This window comes from Pleurodeles waltl, chromosome 12 (genome assembly GCF_031143425.1).
Source record: "Pleurodeles waltl isolate 20211129_DDA chromosome 12, aPleWal1.hap1.20221129, whole genome shotgun sequence".
Taxonomy (NCBI): Eukaryota; Metazoa; Chordata; class Amphibia; order Caudata; family Salamandridae; genus Pleurodeles; species Pleurodeles waltl.
Window position 1 is genome coordinate 705,401,782 of NC_090451.1, and position 22,758 is coordinate 705,424,539.

Here is a 22,758-nt window from a genome sequence, read left to right on the forward strand (position 1 = left end):
TATGGTTGTAGTAAATTAGCCAAGACATATGCATATGTTGGGTGATGCTTCAAGACAGATTATCATAATCAATTTGTGCTCAGAGATATTTCACTAGCTGCAGACCATGGTGTCCTGTTATGCTGACTCCTTTGGCTCATGGCTGTAATTAAGGCTTTCCAATGAGTTTGAATACTTCATAGTATTTCAGACCTAGCTCTGTGTCCACCCAATTAATCCTCTGTTTTGTTTGCAGAGGCAGAAAAGGATTGTATCCATGACACAAAAGACGAAGACGCTTCTCTCTCAAGTGAAATATTAGCTTAGGGTCACTCATGTTGTTTGAGGTTTCAGTTTTCATTATTAAGCCACATCAGCCGTGGCCATAGCACATATGGAATATGAGGAGAGATCAGGACCCTCCCTTCAGGGACCTGGCATTACCTAGCTTGGGATGGCGAGAGCAAGTGTCCTAAGTTAACCTGCTGTGTTCTGCAAGTCACTGAGCTCATTACATTTCTGTGAGATGCATGAGAACTAAAACCAGAATATTGTTGGGTCTATTATTCTGCTGTGGCCCGTCACATCAAAGGAACATAGGTAGAACAGGGCTGATGACTGTCTCTTCTGCTGCAATCAGAAACTGCTTTTATTCAGGGCTTCTGGGAGCTGATGACTAGCTGGCTTCCATCCACACCAGGTGACAGCTGCTGCTCTGGTTGAAATCCAAGATGGCGTCCAGCTCGCGATGCAGAACGGTTATGCCTGCTTGTTCTTTTGGACCAACTTGAGGCCTCTGATGCCTTGTACCATTGGTGCAACAAGATCACATGGTTGCAGAATCAGTTATTCACTTTTTGCAGTATTCTTGCATGTCTGACTAGAAAACTTACCTGGATTACTTGGAGACTGAGCCCAGCACTCTGTATCTCTGGGATCCCACTGGTGTCTGCACCCTGTCAAAGCCAGCATTTGCTTTTGGGAAGACTGCATTACTCGCAGATAACAGTATACCTTTTCACCTGGCATTGCTAAAGAGGAAATCAAATTGTACCCTTGAGTTAATTGATTATAACCATGTCTTGATTAGAAACCCCAGAATTAAATTGGACATGCTTGACAAATTAGTTTTAGATGCAGGGATCTCTCATCTTAGGAAAATCGTATTAACTTTTTCCTGCACAAAACGAACATGACTTTTCTTCAGCCGACCTGCCTCCTGGGCTTCTCTCTACTTGAACCTCCATCAGTGTTTAAAGACGGTATTACTGTGACGACGCTCTGTAGGATGGGTCTGTGAGGGTTTAGGTGGTGACAGTGTGCAAAGTGATTTGGGTCAGGAGTTGTACCTTGGCAGGTTACCTGGAAGGGTCACGATTCCTTCGTTCGCAGGCATGACACCGTCAAACCTCTTGTCGCAAGGATGGTACGTTCTGTCGGAAGAATGATAGCAGCTGGTATACTTTGTTAGGAGGGCAGGGATTATCCTGGCAGTGGGAAGAAAAACAAGAAATTGTTTTTTGGCATCTTTCTTTAATCGAATGGTTGCTTAATATGTAAGAACATACCGTGCTTTTCACCAGTTTCTTAACTAGAGGAGGCGTTTGCTTGTAGGGTAATTTTCTGTGATGGGAAGGGCTGCAGCTCGTTCAGTGAAGGCCTGGAGGCGCCCTCCATGCAGGCAGAAAGAGGACCCAGAGATGATGTAGTAATGTGACTCATCATTTTAGGGATTAGAAAACTTGTTTTGGAAAATTAAATAGCAATGTTCTTTGTTCTACTTCCTGTTTCACCAGCTGTGGTGTCTGTTTATTGCCATGTATGGTTGAGCCTGCAGCAAGCTTTTCTTGTAGTGTCATTCTCAAGTGAAAAACACTTTGCTTTGGTGATCTTTGGGGTTGGCGTTTGATCATTACATCTTTGCCACTGCACAAAAAAAGGTTCCTTTGCCTGATCTATGCCAGCACAGAGGTGTGGACAAGCTAGCCCTCCCCTGGCATAATCCCCAGGGATGCCGATGTGGTAATTAAGTGGAGGCACTGGGAGTTACATTGGCAACACACTGATGTTAATGTAATAATTGTACTTTCATAATTCAATTTACTCTCAGTAAAACATTGTACCCCCTTCACCTGAGCAGCACAGGTTGAAACATAAGTGCTGATTAGGCACTATGGCAAATAGTACAATTCTCTAGTTTCAGAACAAAACAGATTGAAGTGCAAACGGTACTACTCGATGGAACATGCTGCAGAAAACAAACTTCACTCTCTAGGCCTCCTTGATTTTAGCACCTATGTACGTTGACATGCACCAGCGCAGTCTGTGTAGTACCTTCTTGGTCATAAAATGTCTGGAAGTTACCATATCCCTAGTGGATTGTACTCCCCTGTAAGTGATCCTGAATAGTCCAGGATGCGGTTTCTTAAACCTGAAACTAAATCTACTATGTTCAAATGTTTACGGAGTGTATGAGACAATATTTACTCATAACCTGAACATAGAACATGCATCTTTGGAACAAGTAAATCCTCTTTTTTTCACAACAGTGTGGCTTAGAGCTAGCTTTTCTTTCTCTCACAAGAGTTATCTACCTGTTAGCAGTTAGTGTTTCTGGATGACTGCTTCGTGCATTCAAAATGTTTTTCGCGGCAGAGGGTGTATGAAATTATCTTGTACAAAGGTGCCACTCTTCTACATGTAGTTCAAGATCTAAAAACACTATTATTTCCTAACGTTAAGGAAGAGTGAAATGCAAACAACAGTTGTTAGTCAAACCAAGAATGCATTTATCAGAATCTACAATACTACAACCAATACGATCAGGGGATCATCACTGTACCTCAACCATGAAACTGCATGATTAGACCTTGGTTGATTTTTTTGAAGACCAAGCTACATAGTTGGTTAGATTTCAAGTAAATATCTAATCATTGGCACAGTTCAACATTTTGGTGGTCTAGTCATAGATTTATGAAAACTAGGGAGCAGGTAAAATGTGGGAGTAACAGGAAACGTTTCCAAAGCCATCTTGTGAGAAGTTATTAAGATATTGCCTTTTTAGGAGGAGTTCTTCTAATGTACTTACAAACATAAAAGTAGAATCATTAGTAAATTTGTGATTGCTGGTTGTATCTCGTAATTGGCTAGTGTCTTTTATATATTCCTTAGCTCTCACATAATGAGAATCCCACCTTTATCAGAAGGTTTATCACAATACTGTGGTCAGCGGCAAGAAATTTTAGAGCAACCCAAAGATGCTTTTCAAGTTTTTAATGGGCCGGGGAATGTGTGTGTGTGCGTGTATGTGTGTATGTATATATATGTATATATATATATATATGTTCGATGGCATGTGTAGCTGCAGATACACATGCTGTGCACAGTCCGCCGTCTGGTGTTGGGCTCGGAGTGTTACAAGTTGTTTTTCTTCGAAGAAGTCTTTTCGAGTCACGAGACCGAGGGACTCCTCCCACTTCGATTCCATTGCGCATGGGCGTCGACTCCATCTTAGATTGTTTTTTTTCCGCCATCGGGTTCGGACGTGTTCCTTTTCGCTCCGTGTTTCGGGTCGGAAAGTTAGTTAGAATCTCGGAAAAAAACGTCGGTATTGTTTGCGTTCGGTATCAGGTTAGTTAGAACAAATCAACACCGAATTTTGAAGAGCTCCGGTGGCCCTTCGGGGTTTTTTCGATTCCCCCGTCGGGGCCTGGTCGGCCCGGCCACGTGCGACTTCAAGGCTCATGGAACGGACCCCATTCCGTTTCTGCCCAAAATGCCATCACAAGTATCCGTATACGGATCACCATCTGGTCTGTAACTTGTGCTTGTCCCCCGAGCACAAGGAGGATACTTGTGAAGCCTGTCGAGCGTTTCGGTCGAGGAAGACGCTGAGAGACCGAAGAGCCAGGAGACTACAAATGGCGTCCACGCCGACAGGTCAAGATCGTTTCGAGGAGGAAGAAGAAGCTTTCTCCGTCCGCGAGTCGGATTCGGAAGAACTCGACGCCGAAGAAATAACCAAAACCGTGAGTAAGACGTCGAAAATCAAGACTCACGAGAAGTCTACAAAAGCCCAGGGGACGCCACCGCCAACAGGCCATGGCTTAACCCGAAAAATAGGTGACCCATCCAAGGCACCGAAAAAGGGCATGCTGGTGTCGAAGTCATCCGACTCCGGTCGAGATACCGCCACACAGCAACCTCGGAGCCGAGACAGCGGCTCCGAGAAACTTCGGCACAGAGACAGCGGCACCGAAGAATTTCGGCACCGAGACACCACGCCGAAAACAAAGAAGGTTTCTTCGGAGCCTAAAAAGACTTCCGAAAAGGTTTTGGTTCCGAAACAACCAGCCTCGGAGCCGAAAAGTAGTTCCTATACAGAGGAACAAGGATTAACCTCCCAATTACATAGATTTGGAGAGGAGCTTCAAGCTGTAGAGCCTGACTACACACAAAGAAGGCTTCATATTCATGAGGACACAGGGAAGATAACCACTCTTCCCCCAATCAAAATAAAAAGGAAACTTGCCTTTCAACAAAAGGACAAGCAACCACAGGCAAAGGTGGCAAGGAAAACAACCCCACCACCGTCTCCACCACCATCAATACATGCATCACCAGCAACAACTCCACCACTGATGCATTCACCAGCTCATACCACAATGAGTCAGGATGATCCCGATGCATGGGACCTCTACGATGCTCCAGTGTCTGACAATAGCCCAGACTCTTATCCTACAAAACCGTCACCACCTGAGGACAGTACATCCTATACACAGGTGGTCGCAAGGGCAGCCGATTTTCACAATGTCTCCTTACATTCGGAACTAATTGAGGATGACTTTCTCTTTAACACCCTATCCTCCACCCATAGCCAGTATCAATGCCTTCCCATGCTCCCAGGAATGCTAAGACATTCAAAACAAATTTTTCAGGATCCAGTTAAAGGCAGAGCCATAACTCCGAGGGTGGAGAAAAAATATAAGCCACCGCCCACAGATCCAATATATATTACAACACAACTAACACCAGACTCAGTAGTTGTGGGGGCAGCTCGTAAGAGAGCCAACTCTCATACCTCAGGCGACGCACCACCTCCAGACAAGGAGAGCCGCAAATTTGATGCTGCGGGAAAAAGAGTTGCAGCACAAGCAGCAAATCAGTGGCGTATTGCCAATTCACAAGCACTTTTGGCAAGATACGACAGGGCTCATTGGGATGAAATGCAACATTTCATCGAACACTTACCCAAGGAGTTCCAAAAAAGAGCGCAACAGGTGGTGGAAGAGGGACAAAGTATCTCAAATAATCAGATACAGTCTTCCATGGATGCAGCAGATACAGCTGCAAGGACAATAAACACTGCAGTCACAATACGAAGGCACGCATGGCTGCGCACTTCTGGGTTCAAACCGGAAATCCAGCAGGCTGTGCTCAATATGCCGTTTAATGAACAGCAATTGTTTGGGCTGGAGGTAGACACTGCCATCGAAAAACTCAAAAAGGACACTGATACAGCCAAAGCCATGGGCGCACTCTACTCCCCGCAGAGCAGAGGCACATTTCGGAAAACACCTTTTAGGGGAGGGTTTCGATGTCAACCCACAACCTCACAAACAAGGCCTACCTACCAGGGTCAATATCAAAAGGGGGGTTTTCGGGGGCAATTTAGAGGGTGTTCACTTGAACTTTTTATGGGTGTGAGAAGAAAATGGAAGACTGCAACTCAATATTTCCTGTTCAATCTCCATTACTACTTCAGTACATAAGTTAACAACATTTAAACCTTCCCCTCTGTTGTTTTCTTATTTAATATGCATGAAGGAACCTGTTGTGTTTTTTGCTGGTCCTCGTTCCCCTTTATGTTTTTCTTTTTATTCCGGATGTTTTGTAGCACCTTGCAAAAAAGTATCTGCATTTTATTTAAAATAACAAATCAGATTCTCGGCTATGAGTTGGCATAGTGCAGACCTAACCACAATGACAACGGAGTATTTCACATAAAAATGGAACAGGAAGTACAGAAAATAAGTTAGGATGGGATTGGGGAGCATAAAGAAAAGACTTTAATATTAAAATATATTCTGAATAGATGTTTTCCAGATGTTTCTGGAAGGGTATCAATTCAGGACTGTCTCTAAGCCACTCTCCACTTTGTGTTCTATGCCACTCCATGCCTCAATGCTATGCTTTCTACTCTATTCCACACAGTGCTACTCTAGGGCACTACACTCAATACTGCACTACTATATTCTACGCCACTCCTTTCTATACCACTCCTCTCTATGCTACACCACTCTATGCCACTTCACTCTACTCCTTTCCCTCTGCAGCACTCTAGTCTACTCTACTCCATTCCACCTAATTTGATTCTACACCACTCTTTACATCATTCCACACTTCGCCACTCCGTGCCACTCTACTCCACCCAGTGCCACTCTGTGCCGCTCCACTGTACGTCACTCCACTCCATGCCACTCCACTATATGCGACCCCATTCCACTCTACGCCACTTCACTCTCTGCCAATCTACGCCATGCTACTCCATGCACCTCGACTCCACTGCACTTAGTGCCACCCCACTGTCTCTCTATTCTGCGCCACTCGACTCCGTTACACCACACATCTCTGCTCGGTGCAACTTCACTCAGTGCTGCACTACACTGTACTTTCTTTATGCCACTGCACTCTACGCCACTCTACTCTGTCAACCCACCCTATTCCACTCCACCCCACCCTGTGCCCTGCAACTCTGTGACTGTCCGCTTTACAGCACTCTGCAACACGCCCGCCACGTCACACTGTTACTCTACTCAACGCCACTCTACTCCGTGTTACTGTACTCTACTCTCCTCTGTACCAGTCTCCTCTACATCATGCCACTAACGTTAGCCATGCGGTAGAGCAGCCATGCTGCTGTACAACATGGCTAAAAGACATTGGCAAAACCAGTGTCTCTCATGTAGGTGGGCATTGACTTTTCCAGGGTGTTCATGTTTTATATGGGCTATGGTCATGATTTCTTTGGTCTGTCTTCGAACTTCAGTGAGTGGAGTGCACTGCCTTAGCGTTCTCATGTTGCTAGGTGGTCTTATGCAAATCCATTAAATTGAATAAGTAATGGCCATCATTATTTGAGGGCTGAGTACCACTCCTGGAACAGCCTTTCTGGGTCTTTATGCCTGAATCTAGTGACGAGGGGAGGCAAAGGGAAGCCGTAGATGAGTGTGGCTGAACAGAGTGCAAAGGTCTGATAATGGCCATGAATGAAGATTTTGAGCTGCCTTCTCTTTGATTGATGGGACCCTAACATGGCATATGGCTGAGTCAAGTGTACCTGGTGGGAATGGGCCTTCCGGTGAGGGGGTAGGCCATGAAAATGCTCATAGGTGGTTTTATAATCCATGTGCTGTAGTGGATAGAGGCTTTTTAGTCCTCATACTGGGGTGCTGCAGATTCTAAAGACATGGATGTCTCTGGTGGTGGTGAAGAGTTGGGGTGAGAAAGGCACTCCGTCGAGGTGCAGCGAGCATCAGGCTTGACTAGGACCCTGTTGCTGCCTGACAGTATCCAGGCACGGTGGAACCGCCTCCGTGGCATAGAAAAGCTGTAATGGGGAAAAGCAGGATTTGTTCCAGTTGATGGCACTCAAAAAACAGAGTACATTTGAAGAGGGTGATGTAGATGATGCCACTAAATCTCCGAAGGAAGACAAGCAAATGAGGAGTGGTAGCTTCACTGGCTTCAGTGGAGTCGACGGTGCAGATACTTGGAGCGAGAAGCTGTGCATGGACTGCATGGAGAAGAAGATAAAACTGAAACCGACTTCCACGGCCAAGTGCTGCAGTCTTTAGAGGGTGGGTTTCAATCGTAGAGTGCACTGAGGACAGCTAGCAGAAGAGTTCTGGGGTTCTCCATGTTCCTCCTGAAAGTGATGTGAGCAGTGCAGTCTCGAGTGGGTGCACTAGTCCACTGAGCCACCAGACCCAGCACTAAGCAAAGTTGCCCCTGCAAAAATAGGTTGAGCTGCGGTGTACTCCCTAACTTGAGTGCTGGCACCCAACGAGAAGGGAACTACAAAGGTTACGATAAGAACTGTGAACCCGGGCAGTACATCTTCCCTTTAGTTCTTTGCCGGCTTGAGGGCCCAGAGGGTGTAAAGGTTGCCGGCAGAGAGGCGGACAGGGAGGCTATGCATGTGGTGCTACCATCTACTTGCAGGTCCTCATGAAAAGCACGAGAAGCCATGGGGGGGGGGGTTAAGGATAACTCCTGATGTATTTGTGACGTAGACGATGCCTCGTAGTCCATATGTCTCCCTTTCCACTTCCAGCTTCTCTTGGACTCCATTCATTTCCTTTGCTACATCAAAAGTTTGTGTTGCTGTATACTTGTTTTACGGTTTTCTGAGAGTCCAGCAGAATAATCCCGCTGCAAGTTTATGATGTCCTTACCCTTAGGAAGCAGTATTTGTTTGTCGAGCAGGTTCTGCTTTATTAGACCGTCTTGTTGTGCTTGTGTCCATTCAGTGATTTACAGGTGAAGGGATTAAAGGGAATATCCGGATTCAGCCTTTATTTTTTCCTTAGGCTTGACTTTATATGGTGAAGTCACTAGTTAGTAATGTCACTTCATAAGAATTATTTTTGCAAGTTTGGCAGTCTTGCAACTTAAACTGAGCACGATGTTCTAAATGTGCTTTGCAAACTGGAATTATGGCTTTTCTGTCTTCACTGGCAGTGTGTGTTTTAGGAGACACGGAAACCGCACTTGTTTTTCTGTTACTGCATAAAATAATATTGGCTGTTTGCTTGAGGTGACTTCTATAGAATTCTAGACTCCTATGTTAAAAGCTCTTTGAATTTTTCCATAAGTGATAGAAAATGTAAATATTGAGTGTCAAAACTGAATTACCGCAGGTAAGCAGTGATATTTACAAATTGATAGGATTTTTGGGCAGGTAGGGTGCCGCTACGATACTGCGCCGGATATTGTTATTAAAAAAGAACAGGCGACACCTGTTCCACTTTTAAGCAATCTGGAAATACTCAGGGGAGAGTCAAAAGGATGATTTTGGACCAGTGAGGCATGCGCTGGACGCAACGAACTGGCTCTGTTGTTAGAAGGTTAAAGATTGGAAATAGTGTGACCTGATATTTAAAAAAAAAAAGAAGGAATTGTTTCAGGATTTTCATATCATAGCCTGGCAACAGGGACCTGAGAAACATTAACGGGTTGATTTGATCATTTTGCTTTTGTTATCAAAGAAGTGATAAAGTTCTTCAGCTGCCTCAACTGCTCACTTTTTGTGCTAAACGAGGGAGAAGGGTTTGTAACATATTTACCAGTTTCCAAGGCTGTCTTTGGTCGATTTTATTTCCTAAGTGTAGGAAGTTGGCTCTGTATGCACTATTTCAAAGTAAGGAATAGTATGCACAGAGTCCAAGGGTTCCCCTTAGAGGTAAGATAGTGGCAAAAAGAGATAATACTAATGCTCTATTTTGTGGTAGTGTGGACGAGCAGTAGGCTTATCAAAGGAGTAGTGTTAAGCATTTGTTGTACATACACACAGGCAATAAATGAGGAACACACACTCAGAGACAAATCCAGGCCAATAGGTTTTGTTATAGAAAAATATATTTTCTTAGTTTATTTTAAGAACCACAGGTTCAAATTCTACATGTAATATCTCATTTGAAAGGTATTGCAGGTAAGTACTTTAGGAACTTTGAATAATCACAGTAGCATATATACTTTTTACATAAAACACAATAAGCTGTTTTAAAAGTGGACACAGTGCAATTTTCACAGTTCCTGGGGGAGGTAAAGTATTGTTAGTTCTTGCAGGTAAGTAAACCACCTACGGGGTTCAAATTGGGGTCCAAGGTAGCCCACCGGTGGGGGTTCAGAGCAACCCCAAAGTCACCACACCAGCAGCTCAGGGCCGGTCAGGTGCAGAGTTCAAAGTGGTGCCCAAAACGCATAGGCTTCAATGGAGAGAAGTGGGTGCCCCGGTTCCAGTCTGCCAGCAGGTAAGTACCCGCGTCTTCGGAGGGCAGACCAGGGGGGTTTTGTAGGGCACCGGGGGGGGACACAAGTCCACACAGAAAGTACACCCTCAGCAGCGCGGGGGCGGCCGGGTGCAGTGTGCAAACAAGCGTCGGGTTCGCAATAGGATTCAATGGGAGACCAAGGGGTCTCTTCAGCGGTGCAGGCAGGCAAGGGGGGGGGGGGCTCCTCGGGGAAGCCACCTCCTGGGGGTCACTCCTGCACTGAAGTTCCGATCCTTCAGGTGCTGGGGGCTGCGGGTGCAGGGTCTTTTCCAGCCGTCGGGATTTTAGAGTCAGGCAGTCGCAGTCAGGGGGAGCCTCGGGATTCCCTCTGCAGGTGTCGCTGTGGGGGCTCAGGGGGGACAACTTTGGTTACTCACAGTCTTGGAGTCGCCGGAGGGTCCTCCCTGTAGCGTTGTTTCTCCACCAGTCGAGTCTGGGTCGCCGGGTGCAGTGTTGCAAGCCTCACGCTTCTTGCGGGGATTGCAGGGGTCTTTAAATCTGCTCCTCTGAAACAAAGTTGCAGTCTTTTTGGAACAGGTCCGCTGTCCTCGGGAGTTTCTTGTTCCTCTTGAAGCAGGGCAGTCCTCTGAGGATTCAGAGGTCGCTGGTCCTGGAGAAAGCGTCGCTGGAGCAGGTTTCTTTAGAAGGCAGGAGACAGGCCGGTAGGACTGGGGCCAAAGCAGTTGGTGTCTTTTTTCTTCTTCTGCAGGGGTTTTTCAGCTCAGCAGTCTTCTTCTTCGGTAAGTTGCAGGAATCTAAATTCTTAGGTTCAGGGAAGCCCTTAAATACCAAATTTAAGGGCGTGTGTAGGTCTGGGGGGTTAGTAGCCAATGGCTACTAGCCCTGAGGGTGGGTACACCCTCTTTGTGCCTCCTCCCGAGGGGAGGGGTGTCACATTCCTATCCCTATTGGGGGAATCCTCCATCTGCAAGATGGAGGATTTCTAAAAGTTAGTCACTTCAGCTCAGGACACCTTAGGGGCTGTCCTGACTGGCCAGTGACTCCTCCTTGTTATTCTCATTATCTCCTCCGGCCCTGCCGCCAAAAGTGGGGCCGTGGCCGGAGGGGGCGGGCAACTCCAGTAGCTAGAGTGCCCTGCGATGCTGGAACAAAGGGGGTAAGCCTTTGAGGCTCACGCCAGGTGTTACAGCTCCTGCCTGGGGGAGGTGATAGCATCTCCACCCAGTGCAGGGTTTGTTACAGGCCACAGAGTGACAAAGGCACTCTCCCCATGTGGCCAGCAACATGTCTTGAGTTTGGCAGGCTGCTAGAACCAGTCGGCCTACACAGGTAGTTGGATTAGGTTTCAGGGGGCACCTCTAAGGTGCCCTCTGGGGTGTATTTTACAATAAAATGTACACTGGCATCAGTGTGCATTTATTGTGCTGAGAAGTTTGATACCAAACTTCCCAGTTTTCAGTGTAGCCATTATGGTGCTGTGGAGTCCGTGTTTGACAGACTCCCAGACCATATACTCTTATGGCTACCCTGCACTTACAATGTCTACGGTTTGGCTTAGACACTGTAGGGGCACAGTGCTCATGCACTGGTGCCCTCACCTATGGTATAGTGCACCCTGCCTTAGGGCTGTAAGGCCTACTAGAGGGGTGACTTATCTATACTGCATAGGCAGTGTGAGGTTGGCATGGCACCCTGAGGGGAGTGCCATGTCGACTTACTCGTTTTGTTCTCACTAGCACACACAAGCTGGCAAGCAGTGTGTCTGTGCTGAGTGAGGGGTCCCCAGGGTGGCATAAGATATGCTGCAGCCCTTAGAGACCTTCCCTGGCATCAGGGCCCTTGGTACCAGGGGTACCAGTTACAAGGGACTTACCTGGATGCCAGGGTGTGCCAATTGTGGAATCAAAAGTACAGGTTAGGGAAAGAACACTGGTGCTGGGGCCTGGTTAGCAGGCCTCAGCACACTTTCAATTCAAAACATAGCATCAGCAAAGGCAAAAATTCAGGGGGTAACCATGCCAAGGAGGCATTTCCTTACACTAAGTCTATTTGTAATGGGATGGATTGGGAATTGGCTTCAAAGATATGTTTTTTGTAAGATCTTCTACCAGCAAGAGGTCTTCAGGGTTAACATTTGAATGATTCTGTCTCCGGCGCAATGAATGGGTTTGAGCAATTGTTTTCCCTTGTTCAGTTCTTTGGCGTACAGTGAGACAGATCTCTTATTCTTGGCTCTTTTCACCCTGAGTGGAGGAAGAATAAATACTTTGCTCACAAGATCATTAAAAATCCTAGGGACATATTTATTGTTGTGAGTAATTTACAAGTACTGGAGGTTAGCATAAACGTGAGCAGCAACTTCATCATGATTGCTGTTCTCCAGGTTCAGCGGTGAAGTTTTCTGTCTCTTCGTTTAGCCGTGGTTTTTAGTTTTGGTGAAGAGAAAGGTAGATTTGATGATGGAGATGGTAGGTTCATCATCCAGCACGCAGTTCCTGGTAATGATGAGGACATTGTCTCATCACCTAGCGGTACCTGTGAGCCGGTAGCTATGCATGGTGTGTGTGTGTGTGTGTGTGTGTATTAGTGAGTGATTGTAGATGGCTGGCACTGTTCAGTCGATTGCACTGAAAGGATTCTGTTGGGAAAACCTCAAACAGTCATGAGAGCACTGCACACCACAGTGGTGGAAAAAATGTTTTGCTGTTGAACGAACGAAATCTTTTCATCGAATCGAACCCTGCATGGAACCAGAAAGTGAATGTAGAGATAAATAAGGAAGATGTTCAAGCCAATGATGCCTACACCCAGTCAAGGTACAACTACAGGCCCATCCCTGAGAACATGCAGCGACCGTGAATTTACAAATTGGCTGCTAGTTATATGCCATAAATCCCACAAGATCTGAAAAGGTATCTGTGCGCACATGGATCATTTGAGATTTGTGAAGGTGAACTGCTCCCAGTGTGGGTACGGAGGATGGGGCTGTCACCGTGGTGTAAGATCAGGGTAGTGAGTGAACTCCACAACATTCTCAAAGCCAACCCGAGTCAATGAGCCGACATGAGAGCAGAGAGTAGGTAGCTTAATAGTATAGACAAGTGCTTGGAGAACTTTGGCTACTCTCAAAACCTGGACAGTTGGGGGGAGTTAGACGAGAGTATTTGAACCCAACTTCAATTTGTAGAGTAGGCTCGACTTGTATTTATCTGCAAGTATTATTTCTTATCTCTTAGTTTGTGCGAAGTGAGATGTTTTGTTATGATTTTAAAGTATCCTGTTGGTTCAGTCTCTTTTGTCTTCCAAAGACGACCTGCTGTGGTCCGTGGTTTGGGGTGTGAGTGGCAGAACGCTGTATTGCGAGCAACTTTCTAAATCCATTATTAAGAAACTCTGAGGAGGCTCTTATCTGCTAACTCCTCCTTCATTGCATCCGTTATCTACTTGTTAGGTATTTTTAATGTTTCCTTCGTGTTGCCTAGTCCTTGCACTCTGGACTTCCACAGCTCTCTGAGTGGGAGTTGCCACATATTGTTGGATGATGTGGGATCTTTTCACCACAGTGGAAATGGGCTGACATGCTACATGGAATGGTTGGCTCTGTGATGAAGCGTCCAAACGGGTGTTGAGGGGGAACTGTAGAGGTTAATCTAGAAAACCAAAGAGTAGCTATGTGTCTACCTGTGGGCGAGTGCCTCCTCCCCGTAGATGCTTATTGTTCCTGCTTTCTGACAGCTCTTTCCTTCCTTGCAGTTCTCAGACCATAATGCCAGCATGGTGTTTGATGACCTGCCGGCCCTGTTTGGATCAGAGCTTCCCCAAGAAGGACTCAAGGTAAGCGTGTGTCCTGAAGGCCCCTGCTGAAGGTGCTAATTTAACATTTCCATACCTCGAATATGAATACTTACATTCCCATAGCTCATTAGGGTGTTTGGAGGCTAACACTATCTTCGCTGCTGCAGGCATTGGCTTAAACTTCTATACCAGGCTGATTTACTCCCAGTTTAACCCCCACCCCCCCGAACACCAGTAGTATAAACACATTCCCTTCCATGTTTTGTGCTCTTTGTTGTGGATAAGTTTGGTCAGACACTGATGACACACAGCACTTGCTATTGGGCTCTAGCTTCACACTTACAGGTCTACGGTTCTGTAACTCTGACTCCACGTCCTTGTGCCACACAGACACCTCTGATAGAACGGAACTCTCTCGCATCACCAGGCATATGGTCCACTCGCCATGCATACTACGTCACATCTAGTGCCAGTCATCTCTGATGTGCAAGTAGCCCCCTAGGGCTGATTTTACACCGCTTCATACCAGCCACCCATTATCTCACATAAAAATACAACTTGGATAAGTGTGCTAATTCCTCAACATGAGATGGTTCTGGGGCAGCGTTGCATGTGAATAGTGGAAAAGAAGGCGTTGGAAGTTGAAGCATGTATCACCTGGAGAGACATTGTATTTATACTTGTTTGTTGTGTTGAATACATTTTTTACACTTGCTGGTGGTGAAGACCTTGTATTCTCATTTCGCCAGTGGACAAATTAAATGCACACTTGCTAGTGGCAGCCCGCTCACTTATAATTTTTTTTGGCCCTGCTGTTACTTTGGTGGTGGGTGAAGATATGGACCATATATGCTATGGAAAAGTACACATTTGCTTGAAAAGAAATGGTAACCTTTAAGACATCTATAAAAAGAGACTGCTGATTTCGGGGTGGCTTAACTACCATTTTGATGTGATCCATCGGTCAGCCCTCGTGACATGTCTTCTTCATCAGAGGGGTCAAGTGATGCAGGTTCACTTGATGATGATGTCTTCCTATCTCTGTGGATCTTCACCCGTCTCTTTCAGTGCTAGTGCCTGCACTCACAGTAACAGAGCCAGCAAGGTCATTGTGAGATGCTAAAAAGTGGTCCTAGTTTGTACCTAGGGTGGACCCGCAATGGTGAACTAAGTTAAAGTCCTCGATTGGCCAGAGGCATGTGGCCGATCTCGTCAGCTGTTCCACGTCTGCTCAGCTGGTGCTGGCTGGTTTAATTGCTGTGGACTGGTACAGTGCTGGACGATGGACATGGCTTGTAGCGGTTTTGCCTTGTGTGAGTATAAGAGTGTCACAAAGAAAATGAATTATTAAGGAGCCTATTGACTGCCCAACTCCTGAGTGTTATGGCCTTAGTAATATTGTGTGCCAGGAGTAGTAAATATATTATTGTAATTGCATGTAAATTGCGTTTTTTACCCCTGACAAGGCCTTGAAGCGACTGATGCTGGACTGCGCGCTGCTCCAGCACACAAGGCTTGTGTTTTTTTTTCTTCCAGTGGTTGTTGCTTATTGGGTTCAGTCCTGTGCTCCTAAGGAAACCAGTCTGAGAATTTACTCCAGATTGTAAGGGGAAAATGGAAAAACCAAAATTGTACTTTGACGTTCAAAAAATTCACATGACTAAGTGCGAAGAGGCGCGTTTTCCTTTGCCCAAAATATCCCACATGTTTTCTTGACAGAAGTGTCATTATTTTGAGTAGTGTCTGTAGAGCTCGTCCTCTGGGCACTATTCTCGAATGATAATCCATCATCACTTACTGGTTTTGCCTGGATTTGACATGTCCCCCTTTTCCTCTTACTTGAGGATTAGAACGTTTCTGTCCAAGTATCCTGATGGAAATCCCTGATAATTTTTACCAGGTTTAACAAGATGACTGGTACCTCATAATACCATACCAAGAAGAAGACACAGGGAATCTCAGAGAGATCCAAGCAACTACTTCTGAAGTGCCCAGTAGTACGGACACATTTACCTTTAAAGGCTCCGGGGGTTAGGGAAAGGTTGGGATAGTTGGGGGTTTAAGGATATTTGTTTAATAAAGTCTTGATCAAGACGACCGTTAGTTGTAGCTGAGTGAATGTCTAAACTTAACACACAATAAAAAAAGATTTCAACCATGAAAAGGACTGGTGGCTTAAATGAGTCTTGAAATTCTCTAGTTTTCTTGAGATTGCTGAAACATCATGTAAGATGGTCGCTGGCAGCAGAGACTTTGATAGACTTTAGAGTGGCAACATCTATTTATACCCGATGAGAACTAATTTTGTGACTAAGTACTCATGACAGAGACGCGTTGCTATACAACTCTTTAGAACTTTAAAACTCTTGAGAACTTTAGAATGCACCATCTTCCTCCTGCACCAGATCTCTCTATTTCCCTTCAGCTCATCTCTCCTAGTAAATTGAGCATCTTCTGAAAATGTTATTAATGCAGAGTCATGGTGGCTGTGCCCTTCCGCCCCCACGTGCAACATAGGCATCCTGAATGAGATTGGTGCACCCCAGCGGAGTGAACGGCGGCCATCATGTACGCAATATCACCAAAAGTATTGATTTACTGTTGAGAGTAAATGTCTTCCGGATAAATAACTCCTAAACATAAAACAACCCAATCCTTGTAATACATCCCTTGATGAATTTAGCAGCTGAGCAAACCTCTTCAATTCGTAAAATTTGGAGGTGAGCGGTAACAATACTGCCAGCTGTTTGACAGCAGAAATAAAACCAGATAAATTCTCCTGCATCCTTGCCCAAGATTTTAGTAAGCCCTCATCAGTAAAAAAATTCACGTTACGGAAGCCGGCTGTGGGTTTTATCATTTTGAGCTATATCAGGATGAGTGAGTGATAATACTGTTTTCAGGCGGTGTTTTGTTTGTTTATAACAGGTGGTATCTGTAGTAATGCATGTATCTTCGGCAGGAATGCAGTCGGCTGCCAGGGGTGGTCCTATGCATGGATGTATCAGGGCAGAGTTAACTTTTCTGTGGTATTTTGTTATGTAATGTGCAGTGTTTACCTCCAGAAGTAATAACCTTAGGTGGCATTTCTGTTGTCCTTTCTGAAGCAAGGCCAACATTTGGACATTTCACTTAGGCAGGTAAATGCCTTCAAGTTCCTCATTCCCTGTAGAAGGTTATCACCTACTTCTTAACAGTCTACAAAAGAAGAATGGTTTCTGGTAAATTAAAGGGTGAGGGTGAATGAGGGAATTCATGCAAATAGGCGAGGAAATGTTAAACAGGTATCTGGCCTTGCTTCTCCATTGGTCTGTGCTCTTGCTGGATGTCTGTTCCTTTTAGTGCACAATACATGTTCATCTTGTGGTATTCTCTTTCAGGGTCTTTTGGTCGATGCAAACCCTAGAAATGCCTGTTCACCTATTGACCACGCTCCAATAATGAATAACTCAACAGTGTTCATTGCACTCATCCGCAGGTTCGACTGCAACTTTGATGTGAAGGTAAGAAACCTTGTGCTTTAAGAGCTTGTCTGCATTTGTGATATCCCCTGTATGCTCACCTGAATCTCCCTCTTACCCATAGCTTGCACTTTCAGAGCAGATATGCTGCTTTTCTTTGCCTCTGTTTACTTTCTTTTCCACAGCTTATGGCTTTATTTCTTGTTGTTCACACCTTGCTACCACACAGGCCTCCTTGTAAAAGACTTGTAGTGGGCAAACGTATGCCTGGAGCTTCTGCCGAGTTTAGATTCCTAGCTCCGACCATCTCCTAGCGCGCACCCCTTACCTAGGAGGATACCGCAGCTGTGATGTATGTGTTCCCCTCTGTTGCCCTTTATCATAAGGATACCTTGGTTCTCAACTCCAGTCCCCACTTCTCTGAAATGCAGGTTATCACATTTATGTTATGTTAATCAGACCATTTCACTCACTGAGCGACTGTGTTTTACGCCCGTTCTTCTAGTTGAACAGATCTTGAATGTTCAGGATGCATAAAGGGCCATTAGCTTCCAGATGGGAATAAAATGATCTGTAAGTCTAAGGATGACATTGTATCCTTCATGCAGAGCATAATTCTGACAGAGTGAGAAATTAGTGCTTCTGTTTATCAGGCTCCCTGTCCTGTTCAGTAGATCATCTGCTCTACTCCGATAAGGGTATACTTTAACATCTGCACCCATCTCTCTTAGGAGGTAAAAGGGGGATTTATATAGAGAAATAGCCTGAGAGTTATAACAGTATATAATGCATTTAGTGGTTAGAGGCTTTACTCTTCAGCTTTGGGGCAGGTAAACCATGAACCTCACCTACCAGCACAACATCCATGTCATTTGTAAAAATGGAATGTGAACTACAGCTGTGCCCTTTATGCAGGGACATTTTGTAGCCCCCATCTTGGGCCCAGTTAGAGCTGGTACCTTGTTGGGTCTGCCATTTAGTGATGGGGAGGTAAAAGGGCCCAAGACTTCCTTTTCTCTGCAATCTAGGACCCTCAGAAGTGAAAGCAATTAAGCGGCATCTTGACGTTTCAGGGTACACATGCACAGACACCTAAACCTACCTCCCTCTAGACTTTGTGCCCACTCATGCATGGGTAGTCAGCAAAACCACTGTAACCCTGGTGTACGAAGAAGGAACTCACAAGTTCAGATTCAGAGATCTCCTTTAAAAATATTTGCATCCCAATGCAAGTTCTTGTGGCCAGCGGTCTTGTCTCCTGATCAAGAGAGGATTCTTCTCACTGTGCCATTATCAAAGACCTAGAGGATCTGGCTGCCGAAAGCTAGGATATGAATCCTTTAAAGGCAGTCACCGGATGTCCCCAGGGAGGCAGGAGTCCCTGTTGGGATACAATTCCTCTGCTCAGCTTTGTGTGCTATGTTCACATGCCTTTTTTTGTGTCAGTGATTTCAACAACCACATAAGTCCACTGAGGGTTCCTCTTTTAAGCATAGTATAAGACATCCAAGCTTGACGCTGATGTTGAGGGGCACACTCCTTTTATGAGGATGACTGCTGTCCCCTACTCAGCCGCTGGGCAGACTGACACTGGTAGCAGCATAATTTAAAGTTGGGGGTCAGGCAGGTTAAAGTCTTTGCAACCCCTTTTAACAATGATCTTTTCATTTCATGATGTCCCTGACCTGCATGTAGGGCCTCTGGTTGGTGCGACGAATGTGTGCACTTTCACTGCCCAAGGACGTATTGGTAGGTCCATTGTTTGCTGTAAACTAAGGCTGTATTGCCGGATATTCTAGTCTGTAGGCACCTCTCCTGCCCTCTGTAGTAGAGGCTTGGTGAGTTAAGACAGGTTGTTCAGTCTGTCCTGCCTCAGAGCCCCATGGCAGAGTGACCCTAATAAGGGCCCTTTGAATTACCAGACACCAAGGATCACATTTTTTCTCCCCCTATTAATTTATGAAAAGCATCCTTTGACGATTGGCCTACCAGTTAAGTGCCATTGCTTCTCTTTGAGCCAGCCTAACCAGGTCCCAGGGATGGGGGCTGAGTATGACGGGTCACTCTTTGAAAGTGCCCCTTCCCCCCATAATTGTAGAGGCACCCACAAATTCAAAAAGTGCTGCACCTCTGCTTAGCTAGGACTGGCTGACATCTACTGGGTCTTTCACTGTCTAAGGATGACCTGCATCCCAGTGCAGATGAGGAGAATTGAGATCCAGGAGAGAAACTCCTGCTGGTCGACTTTCTTCCAAACTGTACTGAGAAATAATTCCAAAGTTGCTTACAAACACAGCTGATGCCAGAAGATGAATAAAAGTCCTGCCTGCCTGTGGAGATCGTAGAGTGTGACCAAACAGCAGTGACAGACAGAGCCCAGCTGCTTGCGGGCCTGCTCGTGACGACCCTGTGGTTTGTGTAGTCCTTCAGGGACACAAAGTTGCTGCCAGCCTGCTGCCAAGGAAAGATCATCTACAACGCAGAGCATTCAAAGGTCCAGAAGAAGCGTTTCACTTTCATGACATCAGTAAATGTGAGAGCGCTGCATTCCCTAGCCTCCGTGCTCTAGGAAGTCTTTGTGATCTTTCTAATTGCCTTCAGAGGATTTTGAATTTTCTTCTACTTCCTGACCTGGCATTAGAATTTAGATGGGTAGCTACAAGAGGCTGCTCTGACTTGGAACAACTGAAATCTTGCTTCTAGCCCAAGTGGGTCAAATATATTTTTTATTTGAACCTCCATCATATGCCAGTACTTGCTCAGTCTCTGGCTTTGCGCTTGCTCATTCTTTGCCTAGAACACGACTCATGTGGGTGCTCTGTCGCTTAAGCCCTGCCCTCTTTTGTACATGGGTATTCAGAGACTGTCGGTTCCCTGGCCAGCTTTACCCCCATGTGAGTTGTCCAGTGGCTATGGGCCGGAGGTCCACTATGGGACACCAGGTCACCCACAAGACACCACTTGAACCACAAAAAGCATGCTTTGTTTACAGAAGAAGGGAGGGCTATTCTTTTCTTGTGGATGAGGTTTCTTGGGCACCTTGGGTTTGCGCAGTAGGTGCACGGCCAAGTACATTGCTTGAAAATAAATCTGAAACATCAAAAACAAATAGATTTGTTGATATAGTCACCGATCCATTCAGATTTATTGGTGTGTATTTAGTTTGCAGTATTTAATTTTTTTTTTTTACCTCAAAGTAAAGATTTTTCTTTGTAATTTAAGAACTACCTAGACAGTCGTGGTGTATTAAATGAGATTTGTGATATCACCCTGCATTTTGGAGTTTCTAATTTGACACCACCTCCTGGAGTAAGCCTTGTCTTCGAAATGTTACGAGTCTGATTTTTTTTCTTTCTTAATGCATCCAAGAACCAGACATTCTTGAGTATTTTGTGACCCTTCTTCATTAGATGTTAGTAAAGCAGTCTCCTGGACTTCACATTACGTGTTCTATAAGCACTTTGCTTTGAATGTCAGTTCTAGGTCACATGTGCATTTGTTGTTAAAACATCTTTCTAGTATGGAGGAAACCTACAACTAAGTGCAGTGTAATTGCGGGTGTGGCTCATGTGCCCTCAGTCCTTACTCCCCTTTCCTCTAGGTGATCGCTATGCCATCCGCATCCCTCCTGGTAGCTCCTAATGTGTAAGTGAAGAGCAAGTGACTCAGGTGCAGGGTGAAGCAGATCTAAGCCCCAGTGCATGTGTAACTAGTAGTGATGCTGGTAGACCTTGCAGTGATAGGCCCTTGTGGCCACTCTGGTCAGTAATTGTATGTTCGATGGCATCTGTCGCTGTAGATACACATGTTCTGCATAGCTCGCCATCTGGTGTTGGGTCGGAGTGTTACAAGTTGTTTTTCTTCGAAGAAGTCTTTCGAGTCACGGGACCGAGTGACTCCTCCTTCTGTCTCCATTGCGCATGGGCGTCGACTCCATCTTCGATTGTTTTCTTTCCGCCATCGGGTTCGGACGTGTTCCTGTCGCTCCGAGTTTCGGAACGGAAAGTTAGTAAATATCGGAAGATTTTCGTCGGTATTGTTGCGTTCGGGATCGGCGTAGTTAGATTCAACACCGCATCGAAGATCGACGCGCTCCGGTGCCCTTCGGGGTAGTTTTCGATCCCCCGTCGGGGCCTGGTCGGCCCGACCGTGTGTCGAACAACGCCAATGGAACGGACCCCGTTCCGTTTTTGTCCCAAATGCCACAACAAATACCCGTATACAGACCAACATTTGGTCTGTAACCTGTGCCTGTCACCTGAGCACAGTGAGGAGACTTGCGAGGCCTGTCGCGCGTTCCGGTCCCGAAAGACACTCCGTGACCGTCGAGCCAGGAGACTTCAGATGGCGTCCACGCCGACAGCGCACCGAGAGTTCGAGGAACAAGAGGAAGAAGAAACCTTTTCGATCCACGAATCGGACTCCGAGGAATTCGACGATCAAAGAGCCGTGAGTAAGACGTCGAAAACAACACATAAGAAAAGTGACAAGGCCCAGGGGACGCCACTGCCACCAGGCCATGGCTTCACCCATAAATTCGGTGACCGACCATCGGCACCGAAAAAGGCCCAAACAGTGCCGAGATCGTCCGACTCCGGTCGAGACACCGGCACGCAGCCTTCTCGGGATCGAGAAAGTGCTGGAGAAAAGCAACGACACAGAGATAGCGGTGTAGAAACGGCTCGACGCCGAGACAGCGGCACCGACGAAGATCGACGCCGAGAGGTTTCGACTCCAAAAAAGAAAAAAGCCACCTCGGAGCCGAAAAAAGATACAGGCAGGGTTTCGGTGCCGAAACAACCCGTAACCGACCCAGGTCCAGGCTCTTATACAGAGGAGCAATCACTGTCCTCTCAGATGCGAAAGCATAGGGTTGAGGAAGAGCTGCAATCCACCGAAGTGGACCATACGCAAAAACGTATTTTCATACAGCAGGGAACAGGAAAAATAAGCACCCTTCCCCCTATTAGGAGAAAAAGGAGACTGGAGTTTCAAACAGACCAGGCGCCACAAACAAAAATGGTGAAAAAGGTGACTCCGCCACCCTCTCCTCCACCTGTAATTAACGTCTCACCAACGCAAACTCCGTCACATTCCCCGGCTCACACCACCATGAGCCAAGGTGACCAGGATCAAGACGCTTGGGACTTTTATGACGCCCCAGTGTCGGACAACGGTCCGGAGGCATATCCAACAAAGCCCTCACCACCAGAAGACAGCACAGCATATTCTCAAGTGGTGGCTAGAGCAGCACAATTCCACAACGTAAACCTCCACTCAGAACAAGTCGAGGATGACTTTTTATTCAACACCCTCTCCTCCACCCACAGCTCCTACCAAAGCCTGCCTATGCTGCCAGGTATGCTTCGGCACGCAAAGGAAATCTTCAAGGAGCCGGTCAAAAGTAGGGCAATAACGCCAAGGGTGGAATAGAAATATAAGGCACCTCCTACAGACCCTGTTTTCATCACCACACAGCTGCCACCAGATTCCGTCGTAGTAGGAGC

General features: G+C 46.1%; 1 protein-coding gene across 1 annotated transcript in view; it reads left to right on the forward strand.

The window, feature by feature from the left end:
* The window catches only part of RNF167 (ring finger protein 167), a 192,985-nt gene that overhangs the window by 40,659 nt on the left and 129,568 nt on the right, over positions 1-22,758 (forward strand). Inside the window, exons 3-4 of the mRNA XM_069215677.1 lie at positions 13,749-13,829; positions 17,171-17,293. Coding sequence (XP_069071778.1) covers positions 13,749-13,829; positions 17,171-17,293 — 204 coding nt within the window. The remainder of the gene's footprint in view (positions 1-13,748; positions 13,830-17,170; positions 17,294-22,758) is intronic.